The following is a 21,018-nucleotide window of genomic DNA, read 5'->3' as shown; positions in this document are numbered from 1 at the left end:
CCCATTTCCAATTAAGTACTAAGGTGTTTTAGCCCATTCCAAGATGCTATAACAAAATGCCATAGACTAAGGTGACTTAAAAACAACAAAAGCTCTTTATAACACATTAATCCTAATCATGAGGTTCCACCATCATGACTTAGGATACCTGAGGCACAATTGAACCCATCATAAAGAGCATACTTAAGATCATGAGCATCTGCCTTAAATGTGTATACAACAGTGGTGCTTTAAACAGAGATTTTATATATTGGCTGTATCAAAATATTTTTTACTTTGGCACTATTTAACTTTCAAGAACTGAGGGTTATAATTAGATATACAAGAAGCAAATAAACCTATCAAATGGCATCTCTGACCATTTTTCTCATTAACTCTATTTGTGTTGAAGGAACAAAGAATTTTCTAAGATCCATTTTTTCCATCAGCAATTAAGTGACATAGGAATCAGTTCTGGTAGAGAGCTGATCAAACTAGCTACCCATTTTCTACATAATAAAGGATACTTGTCCTTCCATCTTAGGAGTTGGCTAAAGATATGGTTCACATTGATTATGCAGTCTGAGGGCAGAGGAGATGAGGGCAGTATCTCAGATGAATCAGTGATGCGAGAAAAAAAGAGATGAAAATTCTTTCCCCTATCCTTTCCTGTATGAAACCCTCAGTATACTCAACATAAGGACAGGAGAGCTGCAAATCACTTTTGGTATACAATAATTTAAGTGCTTTCTTCACTGGAAGTATCTTCAAAACAGAAACATCTTCATCAAAGTTAAATCTGGGCACCAGTGTCAAGTTCAAGTTGACAGATAAATTTAACTATCACACCATGTAGACACAAAGTCAAGAAAGCCATGTGATATAAGTGGATCAACATGGAAAGTATCACGCTAAGTGAAATGAGCCAGAAAGAGAGGGACAGACATAGAAAGATTGCACTCATCTGTGGAACATAAAATAACAGAGTAGGAGACTAATACCCAAGAATAGTAGTATAAAATACCAGGAGGTTGGCTCCATAGCTTGGAAGCTGGCCTCACACGCTGGGGGAAAGTCATCCCAAATAGAGAAGGGAAGACCAAGTAAAATGTGATTGGAGATCCCACGTGGAAGGGAGATGCGTGCTGAAAGTAGACTAGAGACTGAACAGGATGACCACTCAATACCCCTATTGCAAACCACAACACCCAAAAGGAAAGAGAAAGATCAAATTGGAATGCCCTGCCACAGAGGCAGGGTGGGGTGGGGGGTGGGAGAAATACTGGGTTCATTGGTGGTGGAGAATAGACACTGGTGGAGGGATGGGCTCTCAAACATTGCATGAGGGAAAAACAAGCAAAAACAGGTGTGAATCTGTAACTGTACCCTCACTGTGACTCACTAATTAAAAAAATAAATTAATTAAAACAAAATAAAGAAAGCCATGTGATAGTGGAGGCAGGTCTTGTAGTTATCCAGCTATAAGTCCCTGAAGCACCAAGGGCCACTGGGAGTTAGTGTCCGAAGCTGGGAAAAAAAACAAGGAAGAATGTTGCCTGAGCCTGGAAGGAACATCACTCTCACTGTCACTGTCATTCCATTGCTCATCGATTTGCTCGAGCAGGCACCAGTAACGTCTCCATTGTGAGACTTGTTGTTACTGTTTTTGGCATTGAATATGCCACAAGGAGCTTGCCAGGCTCTGCTGTGTGGGCGGGATACTTTCGGTAGCTTGCTGGGCTCTCCGAGAGGGACGGAGGAATCCAATCTGGGTCAGCCGCGTGCAAGGCAAATGCCCTATCCGCTGTGCTATCACTCCAGCCATGAAGGAACATGGCCCTACTAAAACCTTGGTTTCATACTTCTGACCTCTAGAACTGTCAGGAAAGAAACTTCCGTACTTTAACCCATTCAGTTTATGGTAGTTAATGAGGGTATCCCTTTGAAAAGTACACAGAGGCTGAGCATCTTGCTATTACTAATAGTATGACCTTAGGTTGGTGGCAGAGCCTAACCAGGATGAGATCCTGCCACTTACACCTCACCATGCCACTTAAGTTACAAAGTCCAAGCCCGAGAATCTTGAGGGCCACACTCAAAGACACTGTAAAACTAGATAGACATCTCATTGTCTTAACTTTTAGACTAAGCTATTTTAGATTGTTCTCTTCCTCCTATAGGGGGCTTTTATAGAGGACTTATGATTTAATTTATAAAACACACTTGTTTATAATTGTGATGTGAATATTTAATATAAACCTCTAAAATCACAGAATAAAAATACATCCTTCTGTGTAGCATACACATGAGTATATATAACTATATACATTGTACATATCATATATATAATACCTTGCATATATATGTACTTGTGTATGTATATATACTCATATTTATATTAAAAGTGTGAATGAACGAAGATTCACACCCAGTAACCCTTAAGAGCCTCAATCACATCACAGCTACTCTGGTGATAGTAGCTGTCTCTACAGAGGGCACCCAACCACCTCCATGCACAAAAGTTAATAAAAGGACTGGATAAGCAAAATACAAAGCCATGGGGGCAGTAGGAAAATTTATATGGGAAAAACAAGTGCTATTAGGGGATGAAAACTTAATACTATTATGTCGCTGTATAAATAAAATTCACACACTAGCTTGGTGTAGACAACTCTCCAAGTTGTATGTAGGTAAAAATCCCTAGCCAACGTTTCTTTTATACTCTGCTGAGATTTAGTCCACGCCCCCTGTTTATTGATTTCATAATGCAAAATAGTGAAAATTTACTATCAGCTCAAAGAAAACACAAAGAAATATATTCATTTGTGTGCTATCAGTATAATTCTTCATCTCCATTAATATGAAGAATGAGATTACAGTAATCTACTTAACTACAATTTCTAAATTGTTGGAGTTCAATCTGCAGTCATACATTTGTTCAAGTATGTGGTGGGCCACACTCTATGCTTTACACAGTATAGAAGGTACAGTGCTTGCCTTGTATGTGGCCAACCAGTGTTCAATTCCCAGCATCCCAAATGGTTCCCTGAGCCCCTACAGGAGTAAATCCTGAACACTGCTGGGTGTGATCCAAAAAATAAAACAAAACAAAAGCACAGAATGTGGAAATATAATTAAAAATTACATATTGGGCATGAGTGCCCTGCCCCCAAAATAATTCTTTAAAAAAAAATCTCACAAAGACCTTGCTTTTTAAAGGATCTCCTTGCAAAATAATCCTTTCTTTGGATAATAAACAATCTTATTGCTAATTAGGTTTTAGCATGCTTTTATGGTACAAAATCTATTCTCTGGAAACATTAGGCATTTTTTCCTATTAACATTTTGTAGAACTCTCAAGTTTTATAACCATTGTAAGCTGCATTAAGGCTTTCCTAGATAACTTCACAAACACTTCAAGTCATCACGTAGTATCTCCTGAGTTCAGTGTCAGAAACTTTGGTTAGAACGTTATGTTGGGGGACTGGAGCAATAGCACAGTGGGGAGGGCGTTTGCCTTGCATGCGGCCGACCCGGGTTCTATTCCCAGCATCCCATATGGTCCCCTGAGCACTACCAGGGGTAATTCCTGAGTGCAGAGCCAGGAGTAACCCCTGTGAATTGCCGGGTGTGGTCCAAAAAGCCAAAAAAAAAAAGAACGTTATGTTGAACTTAGTATAAATATTTACATCTTTTATTGCATCTTGACTATATTATAATCCTGTAGAGTGAAAACCCAAAAACCAAAAATTAATAATGGCAGTAATTGTTAGAAGACTGATGTTTGCAAAGAAAGTTAACACAAAATGGGAATTAAAGCGCATGAAACTTTTAACATCAATTGGACACTGATAGGACTTCAGCTGATACAATGAAAAATAAATATAAAAACACCTTAATCTATGATGAACTGAAATTTCATCTATAATGAACCAAAACATGTCATCTAAGATTAACTATTTATAATTCTTTTATATCTCTGTGAATGGAGTAAATATTGGTCATTTCTGCTTCTTCTGAAGGTCAGCATTATCTGAAAATAGAAGATAGCCAGTATTCCTTATATATCTCAAAGGTTTCTGCAAATCTTTCATCTAATACAACATTCAGAGTTCTCTCCTGATCCCTTTTGTGCTCTACAGTAAACATTGGTCTGCATCCTAATTATTGATCTGCATCCTACTCAGTATTCTGTGAGCTCCCGTGATCATAGATACAATCTCACCGATCTTCCTATCAGATGACCAATAAATGTTTGATGAAGTACGTTTCATGCTGCAGAAATACATGCTCCAAGTGCATGAGTTTTTCTAACCTTGCCACTTTCGCCATAGAAAAGGGGAAGCTCTTCTTCCATATGGACTCAGTCCTTGCAGTCCCTGAGGAAAAAGTATGTGGTAAAATCAAGCTCCCACATATCCAATGAAACTGGGTATGTTTAAATTAATCTACTTTTGGATAAAAAGGACCCACTCCAAATCAAAAAGTGCATAGGTGTAATGTACCATATCATCAACATAACATAACATATCTTTAGAGACTCTAACTTCAAGGAAAATGAAAGCAAAAATAAACAACTGGGAATACAAGAAGTTGAAAAGCTTCTGCATAGAAGAAACTATGAACAGACAAAAATATATATATTTTTTGAAATAGGTTGATTGGAAAGTAGAAGGGAAAGGAAAAAAAATTCTCCAGCTGGGGAGGAACTTAGTATAGGACTAAGTTTAAAAATATATACAATTTCTTAAATATAATTTTTTTTAAAAAACAGCTTATTGAATGGGAGAAAATATTTGCAAATCACACCTCTGATAAGATGTTAATAGCTAAAATATGAAAAAAATCATGAAACACAACAGAAAAATGTAAATCCAATAAAAAATTAGGCAGAAGATTAGGTATTTATTGAAGAGGACAATCAGATGGCCAAAGAACATATAAAAAGACTGAGTTATCAGGAAAATACAAATTAAAACCACAATAGTGGACCTGGAAGTTAGTTCAAGTGGTAGAGCAGACGCCTTGCATGCCTATCCCACCCTACAGACCAAGCAAGCTGGATAAGACAAGTTCTGCTGGAAAGGGCCCCTATTGAAAATTAAAACAAAATACAAAGAGTATCACTTTATGCCTGTGATACTAATTTATACCAAAGGAACAACACTAATTATTGAGATAGTAGAGACAATAAGAAATTCTAATGCATGGTTGGTAGGTATAAAAGGTAGTGCAACCATTTTGGAATACAATATGAAGCATCTTCTATAAGGTAAAAATTGAACTACCACATGATCATGCACTTTTGTGAATAAACCCAAAGAATAAAATCATATTGAGGTGAAATGTTATATTCACCACAATGTTGAGCATTATTGATAATAGCTAAAATACGAAACCAACCAAATTACTCATTTGTCTTTTGGCTGGGGAAAAATGTGGTACATGTATACAATGGAATACTATACAACTGTTTAAAAAAAGATGAGGGCCAAGGATGTGGCTTGGTAATAAAGTACATACTTTGAAAGCACAAGAACTGAGCTCAATCCCCAGTACTACAAAAAGTTAATAAAATTTGCCATTTGTAGCAGAATCCAAGATACTAAAAGAGATTATGCAAAGAGAAATAATCAGAAGGAAGAAGGCAAAGACTGTATAATTTCACACATATGTATAAGTATGTGAATTTCTGAACAGTCAAACAAAATTTAAAAAAATATTAGACATTGAAAACAAAAATGACTATTACTATAGGGGAAAGCATGGAGACGAGAAGAAAAGTGTGAGGGGAGTTATATGAAAAGGTGGCAGACTTTATTTTTTTAAACTTACCTCTCCAAACAAATATGATGAAGAAAATAACAGGAAATTAAGTTTTAGGCATGGGAGTTAAGAGTCATAAAACCCCAAAAGTGTATAACTGTGCAGAAATGACCACATGCTCTCTTAATGGGAATTTTCCTGCTGAAGTCTGGAAAACTAATCCCAGGATAAATATAGATTCTCTCTATATATATAGACATAAAAAATAAAGACTACATTTCAGAATTGACTTCCCATAGACAAAGAAAAATAAGTTGTAGACCTTCGTCAATTTTTCTCTGAGACTGGAAAATCCCAAATCACTGTGAAAAGCAGACTTATCAGTTCTCAGCTCCAGTGAAGAGTATATAATTTGCTAACTGAAAAAAAGGGGAAGAATGAATGAAAAGAATGAAAAAATGGAAATGAATGAATATGACTTCATAATTCTAGAACAGAGGTTCCCAACTTTGTAGTTCTACCGTCCTCATCTTAGGAGGAAAAATAATCACTCAACATGGGTGAGAGAAACAGTCCAGAGAGTAAGGTGCTTGCCTTGCTGCAGCTGAGCAGGTTCAATCCCCAGCACTACATATGGTCCCCTGAGCCCAGTCAAGAATGATCAAAGCAAAGAATGATCAGCTCAGAGCAAATAATAAGACCTGAAAACCACCAAGTATGGTGCAAAAACCAAAAATAATCTTTTAATCACTCAGAACCCCCTAAAAATCCATTTTTTTAAGTGAAAAAAAAAAGAAAATGCAATTTCCAACTATACTACTACTACTACTACTACTACTACTACTACTACTACTACTACTACTACTACTACAACAACAACAACACTCCCAGTACCCCCTTGTTTGGGCACCCACTTGTGGCTCAGAGTAGGGGGAATATGGTATCACCTACTCTGGAAAACACTGCTCTAGACTAGAACAAAAAACCTGAAACAACTACCATTAGGTATCAACATCAGTGCTGAGTGTTTTTGTCTTAACTGACTATTTTAATAATAATAGCCATTTTGCAGAAATAATAACCATTTTCACAATAACTGCTTTCTACCATATAGTCTAGCAGAAGCAGCCCTATCATAAGATACAATGTACAGACAGACTGTGGATCTGTTCTTATAAAATTAACTATTTCATCCAAAAAAGAAATACAAATATTATTTCTCTCCCTGAGAACAATTTAATAAAATTGCACCTAATGGGTTTTTATTTCCTAATTTTCTTGGTTTATAATGCATTGGTTTAGATGAAATTGATATTTCAAGTACTAACATCAGAACATTTGGTCTAAGAGTGTAAGTAATTAGAGCCATATGACAGACAGAAAAAAACAATAACCAAAATAAAATTAAGTCTGGGGCCAAAGAGTTAGTACAGTGGATAGGGAGCTCACCTTGCATGCTGGCACCCCCGGGTTTGATCCCCGGCATCCTATATGGTTCCCTGAGCCCCTCAGAAGTGATCCTGGAGTGCAGAGCCAGGAGTAAGTCCTGAGCACTGCCGTGTGTGGCCCCAAAGAAAAAGAAAACAAAACAAAAATATGATTGTCTCAAGAGTATTTCTTATCAATGTATTGTATGTCCTTGAAGCCACTATTTTTCCTCCTCAGATATAAAAAGGTCTCTTAGTATATAAGGAATAGTAATATATTCAAAATAATTAAAACTTAAACTGTGGAATGAACACTTATATTTATTTTTAAGGTTTCAAAGATATGTTTGTTTTTCAAAGGATCACTTAAAAATGAAAATCACTTCTCATTTTAAAATTAATATATTTATGAAATTGACCCAGCTACCAATGTAAAAAGATAATTTATTATATTTAATTAGTAATTACTATCAGATCTATTAGAATCCTAATTGTTCTCTAAAACTAAGTATGATTTTCACTGTGTTTCAAATTGACAAGGCTCCCAATTAGTCCAATGGGCTGGGATCACTCTTTTTCCACTGTACTTATTAAAAGTTCACTGATAGCAATTTCCCTGTGTTATGTGAAAGTTACTCTTGCATGATCTTCCTTCTCCATTAATGTGCAAATGTTTCTTAGGAGAAAACATAATAACTTACTCATTTCTAGAATTACCACAGCACAGGACTTAGAGTGGAACATAACATTTGTTGAAATCATCCTTTTACTTAGCTTTTTTGTATACTGGAGACTGCCAATATAAAAAGATCAGTCTTTCTTTCTTGTCTTATCCTAACAAGAAATAAGTTTTCCTTGTCTGCCCCATACTTTGCTGGAATAATTATTTTTTAAGTTTTTTTAAGGAGCTGAAAGAGAAAAGATATACAGAGAAAGAAGATTTAAAGCACCCCCCCAACCCACACCATGAGGAAATAAACAAAGACCAAAGTAGACATAAGTGCTTCTTTCTGTACATTAGGTCATCTTTGTTCCCAATAAAAAGGAAATGATATCAATATGTTAAAAACATGGGCTTTTTGTTTGTTTTTGGACCACACCTGGCGGTACTCAGGGGCCATATGGAATGCTAGGGTTCCGTGTCAGCCACATGCAAAACAAACTCCCTACCTACATTGCATTATAGCTTTGGGCCCATGGGCTTTTTTTAAGGAGCAAAGGAAATAGCTCTTTTCAGTGTTATAATTCTGGAAAACAGTCCATTCCATTAGACTAATCAGGTTAAGGCACAACTGCATGCTGAACTTGGCATGTTCCAAAACATAGAAAGATTCATTAACACTAAATGTAAAATTAATTTTTTGTGTTGGTCATAAGGTTCTTTGTGACTCAAAAATAATTCCATATTAGTACTATTATACAGTATAATGAAAAACTTGTTGAATTCTCTAACATGTAGAAAATTTTTGGTTACTTTTGTTTTTAACATTCTTTGATAGGAGGACAGGTTCAGTGCCTGCCTCATGTGCAGTCAATCCAGGTTCAATCCTTGGCATCACATATGGTCCCCCTTGTCCCACCAGAACTGATTCCTGAGCACAGAGCCATCCCCCACTCAACAACAAATATGCTTTAATGTGATATATATATAGCTTCCCCAATTTATATTACTTGAGGAATATACCTTGTGGAGTATATTAGGATTATAGTTTTATTATCCTTTATATGTATTATTTAATGGGATATTAGTAATATCAATGTTATGGTAATATACTTTTCAAATGTATAATACACACAATCATGTATCTATAATGCTAGAAAACTTGAATTCTAAATAACAACCATAACAATAGTTATACATTACTCTGAGATAAAAGGCTGATATTATCTTATTTATTTTTTATGATATTCAAGTGAAATAGTTAGGTCCTCTCCACAGGTTCGGGTAAGCCTCACACATGAAGGAATCAGCAGAGGAACCCAGGTGTGTGGGATCTGGGGCTGAGATCTCCAAGCCTGCTCAGATCAGGACAGGGCCTCCTCCACCCAGACTCCCCATTTTCCAGTAGCTTGGCAGCCACACCCACAAACTGCCCCCAGCGCCATGTAATCCCATCAACGGCCAAGATCCAGAGACTATAGAACAACGCTCCCAAAAGCAACCTCTTATAGCCTAGTTCTCCCTCTCAGAGAACCTGGCAAAGTACCAAAAGCATCCTGCCCACACAGCAGAGCCTGGCAAGCTCTCCATGGCGTATTTGATATGCCAAATACAGTAACAATGATGGGTCTCATTCCCCTTACCCTCAAAGAGTCTCCAATGCAGCACCACTGGGAAGAATGAGTAAAGAGAGGATGCTAAAATCTCAGGGCTAGGACTAACGGAGATGTTACTGGCGCCCATTCGAGTAAATCGTTGATCAACGGGATAACAGTGATACAGTGATACCTTCATTTTATAGACATGTTTTAATAACAATCATTAATTGCCAGTCAATCAGGGACAGAGTTAATATTTGAATGTGGGATTAGTTCCAAAGCCCTGACTATTTGTTTCTCTCCTGGCAAGCAGGTCACTGTCACTGTCATCCTGTTGCTCATCGATTTGTTCGAGCGGGCACCAGTAACATCTTTCATTGAGAGACTTATTGTTACTGTTTTTGGCATATCCAATACGCAAGGGGAGCTTGCCAGGCTCTGCCGCGCTGGCTCGATACTCTCGGTAGCTTGCCGGGCTCTCCGAGAGGGGCAGAGGAGCAAGCAGGTATTTTTAAAAATTTTTTCTGGACATCTCTCCTACCAATGAATTAGCTTATGGGTTAAAAAAAGGTTTTTCTGTGTATATTCTAAGTAGTTTTATTTTATACTGATTGAATGAAATAGTCTTTCTTAAAATTTCTGTACCTGATTGTTTTAAACTTCTGGAGTCCACTATCTGGTCATCTTTAATCTCGTTTCTTCTAGATCCTTGTAAAAGCTGGCTTCTAGAATAGGTTATTGAGACTGAAATGCAAACACATAAAACTTTATTAGAGAACAGAGAAGAACAAGAATACACCATCTTCTAATATTAACGAGTTGTTTACATAAGAAAAATGCAGTTTAAAACTTATATCAGGAGGCTGGAGAGACAGCTCAACAGGCTGAGTGCATGCTTTGCACATGGAGGTCCAGAGTCTATTCTCATCCCTTGCTCTGTCCCCCGAGCACTGCCTAGAGCCACCACTGAGTGCCAATCTGGAATTAGTCCCTGAGCACTGCCAGGTGTGACCCCAAAACAAATAAAAATAAGAAAATTAAATTAAAATTATGTCAGCTCTATGTATTGTAAAAATGACAGAGGTACTCAATTATTCTAAAAAGTTACATAATTAATTGAAATATTATAAAATATAAATTTGTGAAATTATACTTTCTAAGTTTAGGAGACCGTTTCGACAATTTGAACACTTGAAGCATGAAACAACACATACTAAGGTTTTTAGCAGTAGCACTGCAAATGGAAAAGGCTGAGAAAACCACTTGGGGTGTGAAAAATAAAAGCAAAACTTTAGAAGTTTTCCAAGATAGTATAGAAAATGTTTTCTTTTTTTAAAACCTCAGGGCATGGAAAGATTCCTTAAATAAGATCCAGCAGCATAAACTACAAGGAAAAATCTAGTAAACGTCACTCTATTAACACATTGGCCCTGGTATTGCAATTCCTAATAATTAAAACCACTTTGAGTGGAGCCACCAATAGCAGGAACCACTGGTGTCAATTAAAGCTTTGGCATATACAAGACAAGCGGACAAAGGGGGTAGTGGGGGAAGGCATGAAATGGGAGAAAATATTATCAAAACATATAACTGAAATCTGGCAAAGGATTACTATTCAGAAAATACAAAGAATCATTAAAAATCAGTGAGAAAATAATTCAATCTTAAAATGAGCAAAAGATTTGCAATGTATTAAAAGATGCTGGGGCTGAAGTGATAGTGTAGTAGATAGGATGCTTGCCTTTCACACAGTCAAGGGTTTGATCCCCAGAACCTCATATGGTTCTACAGTTCCCCTGAGCCTGCCAGGAGTGATCCTTGTGCACAGAGCCAGGAGCAAGCTTTGACTGTGGGCCCCCAAAACAAAAACAAAAACAAAAGATATTAAAAGATGCTCTAATTCATTACAGAATTTATCGTGTAATCACAGTGAGATACGTCTCACCTATCAGATCTGCAAGGTTAAAGAAGGACAGTATTTAATGGCTATCAACCTAAAGGCATAATTTTTGCCTCTAAAAGATTTAAACTGGTATAATCACTTTTAGAAGGAGCCCATCAGTATTTACGCAGAGCTGTCTTTCAATCTTTCTTTGGTATATGATTGGTATATGATAAGTACTGGAACCATTTCATAAAATAATCAGTTTACTATATAAAAAAAGCACAAACATATGTTTTTTCCCAAAATTTTTTGAAGCAAGATAGTTTTTATTGAAACTTATTTAGAAAAATGTGAGTGGAGAGAAAGAAAGAAGTGTTTGAGAGAGAACACGGACTTCTCCAGATTGGAAATAGGCAAACAGAAACAGAAGCGAGATTTGTATTCAAGGGAGAAAAGGGGCTTGCTTGCTCTTTTCTAATATTTTTATTCTATGCCATCCTACCGTACCTAGCTTCCCCTGTTTATTAATTCTACTTCAATTTTGAAAGAAGTTGCTGGTCTCAGTCTACTACAATAATTTCAAGGTAACTAGTAAGTCATGTCTTATAGTTTGAAAAATACTGGCCTAGATGATATCCAGACCATGTACACAATGCTGCAATATCAACCCTCCCTGATCAATTGCATAACTGATCAATTGTATAATTGATCAACAGGATTGATCAACATAAGATATAAGCTGGGACATGATATAAGCTGATCACATAGAAAAATAAAATAAATTATCTAAAATTAATTCAGATAAATTTTTTAAAACAACCAAAATCACTACATAACAAATGATTCACACAATTATACTATTTTACGAAGTTTTATAACATTTGGAAAACAATATTTTAAGTTGTTACGGGTATGCCATCTATGTGGATGAACTTTGAAGTTTTTTCATATGAAAGGCTTTTCAATGTTTTTATTGTAGTTTAGTAACAGGCTGCAATAATCTTCACCATTTATGGTTACCTAAAAAAAATTACTTTATAAAAGAATCATGATTTCCATAGTTATTGATAGTTAGGTCTTAAACATACAATGTTCTGGGACCAATCCCATCACCAGTGTCACTTCCCTCCACCATTGTTCCCAAGTTCCCCCCAGACTCCCTAGCTGCCACCTTGACAGATGTATGTAATGCTAAAGATAAAATCCACATTGGGATTCCATCAAAGAATTGTTATGACTTATCCTTTCCACCTGATGCCTTTCATAGTTCTAAACTTAAATAAAAATAAGATTATTTGATGTCAAGTAAAACAAAATCTTAGAATCAGAATACTATTCTAATATTGCCTTTAAAAAAAGGGCAATAGTAAATGACTAAAAGTTTGATAATGACAACTCAAATCACAATTTTGCCTTTGCAAAAATAAAAATAACAGTACCAAAGGAAAAGAAATAAATAGCATAGACCAAATTTAATATTCTAAAAGCCACAGAAGAAAATATTCAAAAAGTTTGCTTTTCGTTTACACTAATGGCAAAAACCTGCTTTCCTTTTTGATCTGAATTTGTTTACAAATTTCTTCCTTCTTTGAGCAGGAGAGCAATGTTCCTGTAGCCCCAAGTCAGGGGCAGGCATTTGTACTGAAATATCTTCATAGCGATCATGTCACAACATAAGATCATACCCAGAACACACTGTATTTTATTGTGTGTTTTTTTTCTTTCGGAGTATTCTGGGGTCTGAGACTTAGTTTACAGAGTTAATTATTCAGCTTAAGAAATGATTTATGCTTTGCAAAATAATTTCCTTTTTTTTTTTTTTTTTGCTTTTTGGGTCACACCCGGCAATGCACAGGGGTCACTCCTGGCTCATGCACTCAGGAATCTCCCCTGGCGATGCTCAGGGGACCATATGGGATGCTGGGATTCGAACCAGGGTTGGCCGCGTGCAAGGCAAACGCCCTACCCGCTGTGCTATCGCTCCAGCCCCCTGCAAAATAATTTCTTATGCATCTCCTCATTTTCTTTAAATGTAATAAAGAACCTCTACGGTGTTACTATTATATTATACAGTCTTATTATTATATTGACATTTGCCTTGCAATGAAAAGAAGATGGGAGGCTAAGTGTCTTCTCATAGCTGAACTCTGCCACTGATCACTGCCTTTATTTTTTTTTTTTTTTATTTATTTATTTTGCTTTTTGGGTCACACCTGGCGATGCACAGGGGTTACTCCTGGCTCTGCACTCAGGAATTACTCCTGGCGGTGTTCAGGGGACCATATGGGATGCTGGGAATCGAACCTGGGTCGGCCGCAAGTAAGGCAAACGCCCTACCCGCTGTGCTATCGCTCCAGCCCCTGATCACTGCCTTTAGAACAAAGACTTGAAGGCCAAGGTTTCAAGTTTTTTAAGAATAATTTTCAAAACCAAGTGCATTTTAACCAAAATAATGTTTAACATGACATTTCCTAATTTTGTTGTTTTCCTAAAATTGTATCATTTTCTGTTTCCAAATTGCCCATATTTGAGACATATAACTCAATATTTTATGATGTATTTTTAAGATTTTCTCTAATAAATGACATAGTGAAGACCAGTGAGCCATAAGAACAGTAACTTGATAACTGAACATCATAAATACAACACTACTTATACTTTCACAGACAAACCAAATAATTCATTTTCCTGAACAAATAGTATAATTGGCAGCCTCTACATTATTGCTGTTAATTATTGTTAATCACTGTGTCTGCTAATATGACAAGGTATCATACTTGGTGCTAATACAGATGACCTATATAATGAGTTAAGCTGATTTCAGGACATGCAATCATTTTCCTAGTTTACTTAACAAATATTGATTTTGCCCCTGCAGTAGGCACTAAGCTGAAGGCAAATACATGAAGGAAAAAAAAATAATGTGAAGTCAAGGAGATCCAGTTTTTAGGTGTGTGGCAACATTACCTTGGTCCAGAGACACTTAACTGGTTTTAATACTTAATAAATTAGACACACTGTACTTATGAGATAAAAGCACTTTCATGGAAATGGACATATCACAGTTAATCAAAAGCTTCCAAATGCTGAAATGATTCTTGAAATGTATTCCCAGATGTAAAAGATAAAGACAAATTTCTACTGAGAATGCAATTATTTATTTTAAAATTTTCTTTCCTCCTTCCTCTCTATTATGTATTTTTCAAATTATCTTGATTACATCATCCAACTCTAAAGTTATGCTTGAGAAACACAAAAATATTTTCTGGGACTGAAGAGCTAGTTCAACAGGCTGGAATATATGCTTTAATGCAGGAGGCCCAGGTTTGATTCTTAGCATCACGTGGTTCCCCAGCAATGTGACAGAGATAGTCCCTGAGCACCTCCGTGCACAGCCCCCATGAAACATTTTCTTACACTACTCAACTCAATGGACTGGAGTGATAGCACAGCAGGTAGTGTGTTTGCCTTGCTCGAGCCCGACCCGGGGTTCTATTCCTCCGTCCCTCTCAGAAAGCCCGGCAAGCTACCGAGAGTATCCCGCCCACACAGCAGAGCTTGGCAAGCTACCTGTGGTATATTTGATATGCCAAAACAATACTAACAAGCCTCACAATGGAGACATTACTGGTGCAGGCTCAGGCAAATCGATGAACAATGGGACAACGCGGTGCTACTCAACTCAATGATTTTATCAAGTGGGACTACTCATAGTCTGGCCCTCAGGGTTCTCTATCAACAGTGCTCAGGGAACTATGTGGCACAGGAATCAAACTCAGGTCAGCTACATGTAAAAAATATGTTCCAGTCTATTACGGAACTCAGTAATTTCCCTCTCCCTCCCTTTCTCCCTTTCTCCTTTCTTTTTTTTTTGTTTTTGGATCACACACAGCTGGGCTCAAGGATTATTTCTGGCTCTCCACTCAGAGATCATTTCTGGCTTGGCTCAGGGGACCAAAATGGGTGCCAGGGATTGAACCTGGGTCAGGCACATCCAAGACAAGCGCTGACTGCTGTACTATTGCTCCATCCCTTCCTTTTTTGTTTTTGTTTTTGGGCCACACCAAGCAGTGCTAAGGGCTCTTCAGGGATCACTGCTGGCAAGGCTCAGGGTACTATATGTGGTGCAAAGGATCAAACTCTGGTCAACCACATGCAAGGCACGGGCCCTGCCCACAGTACTCCATCACTCCAGCCAGTAGAACTCAGTACTTCTGTAGATATTCTCATCTGAGCAATAGATTTGATGATTTTTTTAATAAAAAGAAATAGAATATTAAAGAAAATCAGTGTCTTTTAGATCACCAGCACAGTTAACATGGCATAAATATTAATAAGCTCCAGACCAAACAAATAATAATGACTTTTATTTATATGCTTAACTGAGTCATTAAATGGTATCTGCAATAGAATTTTAGTGCCACTTATAACCTATAAATAGTATATGTATGAATCACTGTCACTGTCATCCCATTGCTTATCAATTTGCTTGATAGGGCGCCAGTAACGTCTCCATTGTGAGACCCATCATTACTGTTTTTGGCATACTGAATACGCCACAGGTAGCTTGCCAGGCTCTGCCCTGCGGGCAAGATACTCTCAGTAGCTTGCCAGGCCCTCTGAGAGGGGCGGAGGAATCGAACCCGGGTTGGCCACGTGCAAACGCCCTGCCGCTGTGCTATCGCTCTAGCCCTGAATTAATGTAAAATTAAACATGATCCAAATTATGGCTTGCAAAATACAAACAAGTAGAGCAGCGATGATATAACTCCACTTGAAGAGCCAGAGAAATAGTTTAGAGAGTAGAGCACTTGCCTTGCACTTGGCATCTCATATGGTCCCTTGAGCCTGCCAGGAGTGATTCCTGAGGGCAGAGCCAGGAGTAACCCTTGAGCACTGCTGGTTGTGGACAAAAAAACAAAACAAACAAAAAACACATATAGCTCTACTTGAATCAGATGTAAGTCAAGAACAACAGCAGAATACCTACACCTCACTTGGACTATTAGCAAGATGGAAAACTAAAATCCTAAAGCATAAGTGAAACTGAACAGCAAACTCAGATGAAGTGTTCCTTCTGTGTTCACTATAAACAGCAAACTCACTTATAACACACAAAAATGTGATTTATTTGTTAAAAAATAAAATGTATTTTTCATGTTTTGATAAGACTGACGAAGAAATACTTGGCACAAAACAAGTTGTTTTTACTTTGAAGAAATTACTGAGCTTATCAATGTTCTTTACAGTCATACAACTGAAGTGTCACTCTCAAATATAAAAGATATTACAAACAGGGCTGGAGCGATAGCACAGCAGGTAGGGCGTTTGCCTTGCATGAGGCCTACCCGGGTTCGAATCCCAGCACCCCATATGGTCCCCTGAGCACCGCCAGTGGTAATTCCTGAGTGAAGAGCCAGGAGTAACCCCTGTGCATCGCCGGGTGTGACCCAAAAAGAAGAAGAAAAAAAAAGATATTCCAAACAAACTATACTGATAGTTATAATTGCTAGACTAAAATGAGATATGTTGAAAATATATTTGAAATTTAGTTCCTAATAGATTGAACAGAATTTTTCTGCTTGTGTCCCTTAATCCCAGGTCCAAATGCCAAAGCCCCCCCCCCTCAAAAACAAAAATTAGCACGTCGGTTCAGGGCTCGGGAAGGGCTTAGATACATTTTCCGGGCAGGAGCCCAGGGTGTTGGCGACACCAGCACAAACAGCAGCAGCCTATGGGGTGTGGGCAGAAGGTTGAATATTTTTCAAGCTCTTGGCCTTGGTTAATATTTATGATTCAATTGGTAATATAATACTCATTCAGCAAAATATAGAACATATTATAATGTGACGATGAGTTACGATTTATTCACATACTGTCATCTACTGGTGCCTATGTTTATTGGTACTTAAACTTTCCTTATTCTGTTCAAATATAATTCAAACAAATTTAACTCAAGATATCTTCCAAGAGAAGAAACATAATAGATATCAGCCAAGGTTAGATTACCAAGGCTAAAGATAGAGAGAAAATATATTCCAAGGTCAGATTTAAAACAACAAAACCCAAAACACTAAGCTTTAAATTTTCTGGGACTACCGCATTGTTAAAAGGAGTATCACGTGTGAATCACACACATACTCCTTCCGGATAAAGAAAGTGAGATGGCTCAGAACCACTTTCCACTCAAGGATACGATGCATAACCCCTTGAGGGAGACAAGCTCTCCTTTCCTTTGAACTAGATCTCCCTTGTGACCCTCTTATTTTCAGCCTTGAATAGGAGTCTTTGAAGTCACTCAGCAACACCAACAATTTCATTCCTGGTCTCAAATCTCTCTTTGTCAAATTTAACATAGTATTTCAACTTCAATGAACCTCAAAAAATCTTTAGGGGCAATTTAGAAAAGTGATAGAACTGAAATAAAATTTGGCAAATTCTTAAAGGCATAAACAAGTCTCATTGGACACCCTACATTTACGAACATTTATGATCCTAGATGAACAGTTTTCAATTTTAAACACATGGTGCAATTCGCCTAAATAAAGGACTTGAAGAAAAGCACTTTACTTTCTAAACTTGCTCCTCACTATCTTTCTCTAAACATCCTTAATTATAAGGTAAAATTTGGTTAGGGTTGTCTGGTTTACTGAGAAATCTCTAAGACCCATACATCTGAAGCATGACATCAGATTCGGGTGTATCTTCTGTGCAGTTTCAGATAAAGAATAGTGACCTTACTTTTTAGAAAAGAACTTCACTAGTCATCCACAGAGGGTACACCATGCAGGCAACTGAAAAATGCAGTACAAAGTGAAGAAAATATCTTTCTAAACTCCCTTTTTGTATCTTCTACTAAAGAGCACAGTCTCCTCACAATTTTAAATTGTAAAATTCTGAATAACATAAAACTCTATTGGGAAGATTTTTTTTTTTTAACCTATGCCCTATACATGGAGAGTTCCACTGGTCACGAAAGCCATGCTATGGGTCCAAATAAAAGACATTAGAGAATGGCAGAGGACATTTTCTCTCAGAAGACAGGAAATTCTAAAAGTCAGTCAGTTTTTCATCTTGAACATCAACTGCAGTTCATCCTTCAGTCATCATAGTCAGCTGATCATTTTCAGTTCACACTGCCCTCCTTCTTCCCCCTCTCTTGAGAGGATTCTGGAATCCAGTCCTCAGACATGCAAATTCCCTTCTGATGAGTTATGGCCATCTCCCTGGCTCCAGTATACTTTCTTTGCACCCCCTTATTCGCCACGTTTATAGCATTTATAATTTTCAAATAATTAGCGACATTCATAGTTAATTATTTCCTGCTAGTCTTTAAATTTTAGAAGGAAGGAATATATTTGGTTCAGTGACATATTCGATGCACTTAAACAGGACTTACATACAAGTAAGGAAGAACTCATGTCTGCTGAATGAATAAATGGATCCACTTGAGAGTTTAGTACAAAATACTACTGGAGTCAGGTTCTAATTTAATTTGTATAGTTACCAACTATCTACTAAGCTTCAGTTATGGGAAAGACATACACACATAAAGACATAGTTTCGGTAGTAATATGTGCGACAAAGTGAGAGGGTCAGTGCAACGATTATTTTAGATTGAGGGAGTCACTTCTCCGAAGAGATGACAGTTGCTTTCAGACTTCGCTGCAAGGCAGATTCTGGAGGAGGAGGCAAGTCAGCTTTGTGCACAGACGAAACAGTAAATGCATAGGATGAAGGTCTATTAGCATCTCGGCAAGAACAAGAAGGTCTGCAACGTGGGAATGGGTTTGCAAGAAAGTACCGTACCAATATCCTTTATCTTTATTACCGTTAACATGTAATAGAGTTACATGTTACAGTGCCCCAGGAAAGAGATTGCGTTTCACACCTACAGAGCTCAGAGTCTCAAGATACTAAGTGCTACTACTCTATTGCAGGCCCCAAATCAGCCCATCATTGAAGATGCAAAGGCGCACAGTAGTGACAACATCAAGCGCATTCATTTCAAGCCTTGGGAATCAAGACTGACATCAGTACCACTGGCCAGAAACAAGTAAAGCCAAGCAGGGATTTGGTACCAGACGGATGCAATGCCAAGAGGCTAAACAAAAATGCAACAGTGACTGCCATTTGCGAGTCTCGGGTGCCACGGCGCTGCTGTGTGAACTCAACCACTTTTTATTCGACTCTGACAAAGAACAAGTCGCGGACCAAGCAGCTCTACGACATGCACACGGTTACAGCGCTGCACTCAGCTGGTCCCGACCTTGCATGTAATTTCCCAAATGACCAAAGCAAACGGTTCACTCGGAACTCGCCTTCCAAATCAGGCAGGAAGTTCTTTCTCGGCCAAGGTGGAACTCTTGGAAGTTTTCAGCGTCTGAAAACCTCTTATTTCCGGGGCTGAGCAGAACAATGTCTTCCGGCTCAAGAATTGTGACGGTTTCACCCCATCCCTCCACAGCCGCTCCAAAACAGCATCGCCTAGCTTTAGTCAACTTTTCTGCTGTGTCTCTTAATCCCAGGTCCAAATGCCAAAGCCCCCCCCCCCAAAAAAAAAAAAGCACAAAAAAAGTTAGCACGTCGGTTAGGGGCTCGGGAACGGGCTTGGAAACATTTTCCGGGCAGGAGCCCAGGGTCTTGGCGACACCAGCGCAAACAGCAGCAGCCTACGGGGAGTGGGCGGAAGGTTAAACCCGGAGGCCAGGTTCCTTCCAAGACAGCCGGGCGCTCCCCTACGGCGGGACAGGTCCGCTGAAGCCCGACTCGGAGAAGCCTCCGGCCCGGGACGCGCCACCTCCGCGCGCGTGAGCAGCGCCCGAAGCCCCCCGGGTCCGGAATCAACGCCCCGAGCAGCGCGCGCGTGCTCGGCCCCGGCCCCGGCCCCGGCCCCGGTCCCGCGGCTTTGCGCACGCGCAGCGCCGCCCCGCGCGCCGCCGGGGAAGGTGTGTGCAGCGCCCGGAGCTCGGCGCCGGCACCCCGCGGACGGGCTTGCGCAGGCGCGGAGGAGCCCAGGCCCGCTACTCGGGTGGGGCTGTCCCCTCCCGCTCCACACCCCCCCCCCCCCCACGACGGCTCCTCGGCGATCCACGCGCCCCGGAGCTCGGGCCGCGGGGGCGGGGGCGGAGTGGACCAAAGCTGGGGACCCGAAAGCGGCCTCCTGCATGCCCGGCGCCCCCCTCTTTTCCTTCTTTTCCTTCCTCCGCCACCTCCCCGCTAGCCCCTTACTTCAGTGCAGGCCCGAGCCGCGTCCGCTCCGCCTCCTGGGTCGCCGTTACTGCTCGACCCGGGGCCCGAGCGCCGCGACGAGTTGGCACCTCCCCTTGGAGCGGCCCGGCCTTGGCGGGATGCGCCCGAGTGCCCGCCGCCGGGAAGGGGAAGGGAGGGGGGGTAGGCGACGACGCCTCGCCCCTCCGCTCCTCCCTCCGCTGCCCACTTGCACCCCCGCCTCTGCCGCCCCGCTCCCCCTATGCCCCGGGCAGCGCTGACCCCGCGGACTGGACACCGCCTCTCCCGCCCGCTCGGTCCCCGCTCTTCCCCCGCGGGATTCCTCTCTGCGCCCTCTCGCAATTTGTGTTGTCAAAGTGGGGGGCAGTTTGCAGGTGCCCGACCCGCCGCGCTCTTGCTGTGTTGCGAACCTCTCCCCCGCAGCCTAGAAAGGGGTTGCCCCTCGGACCGGCACCTGGTCACTCCCCGCGT

General features: G+C 39.6%; 1 protein-coding gene across 7 annotated transcripts in view; it reads right to left on the bottom strand.

Annotated features, from left to right (window-relative positions):
- Nucleotides 1–20,734, bottom strand: part of RCBTB2 (RCC1 and BTB domain containing protein 2) — a 50,072-nt gene extending 29,338 nt beyond the window's left edge. Inside the window, exons 1-4 of one of the 7 annotated variants that reach the window (XM_055123025.1) lie at nucleotides 19,586–20,207; nucleotides 10,077–10,175; nucleotides 7,195–7,298; nucleotides 4,295–4,358 (exon numbers count right to left, since the gene is read on the bottom strand). In XM_055123025.1, coding sequence (XP_054979000.1) covers nucleotides 4,295–4,336 — 42 coding nt within the window. In that variant the 5' untranslated portion in view covers nucleotides 4,337–4,358; nucleotides 7,195–7,298; nucleotides 10,077–10,175; nucleotides 19,586–20,207. Of the gene's footprint in view, nucleotides 1–4,294; nucleotides 4,359–6,067; nucleotides 6,114–7,194; nucleotides 7,299–10,076; nucleotides 10,176–19,585; nucleotides 20,208–20,547 lie in introns of those variants that run through there. The other 6 variants (XM_055123014.1, XM_055123007.1, XM_055123021.1 and 3 more) reach the window with 6 other exon arrangements.
- Nucleotides 20,735–21,018: the final 284 nt, after the last annotated feature.

This window comes from Sorex araneus, chromosome 1, assembly GCF_027595985.1.
Source record: "Sorex araneus isolate mSorAra2 chromosome 1, mSorAra2.pri, whole genome shotgun sequence".
Lineage (NCBI taxonomy): Eukaryota > Metazoa > Chordata > Mammalia > Eulipotyphla > Soricidae > Sorex > Sorex araneus.
Note: the sequence above shows the minus strand (reverse complement) of the source record. Positions and strands in the feature narration are given on the sequence as shown.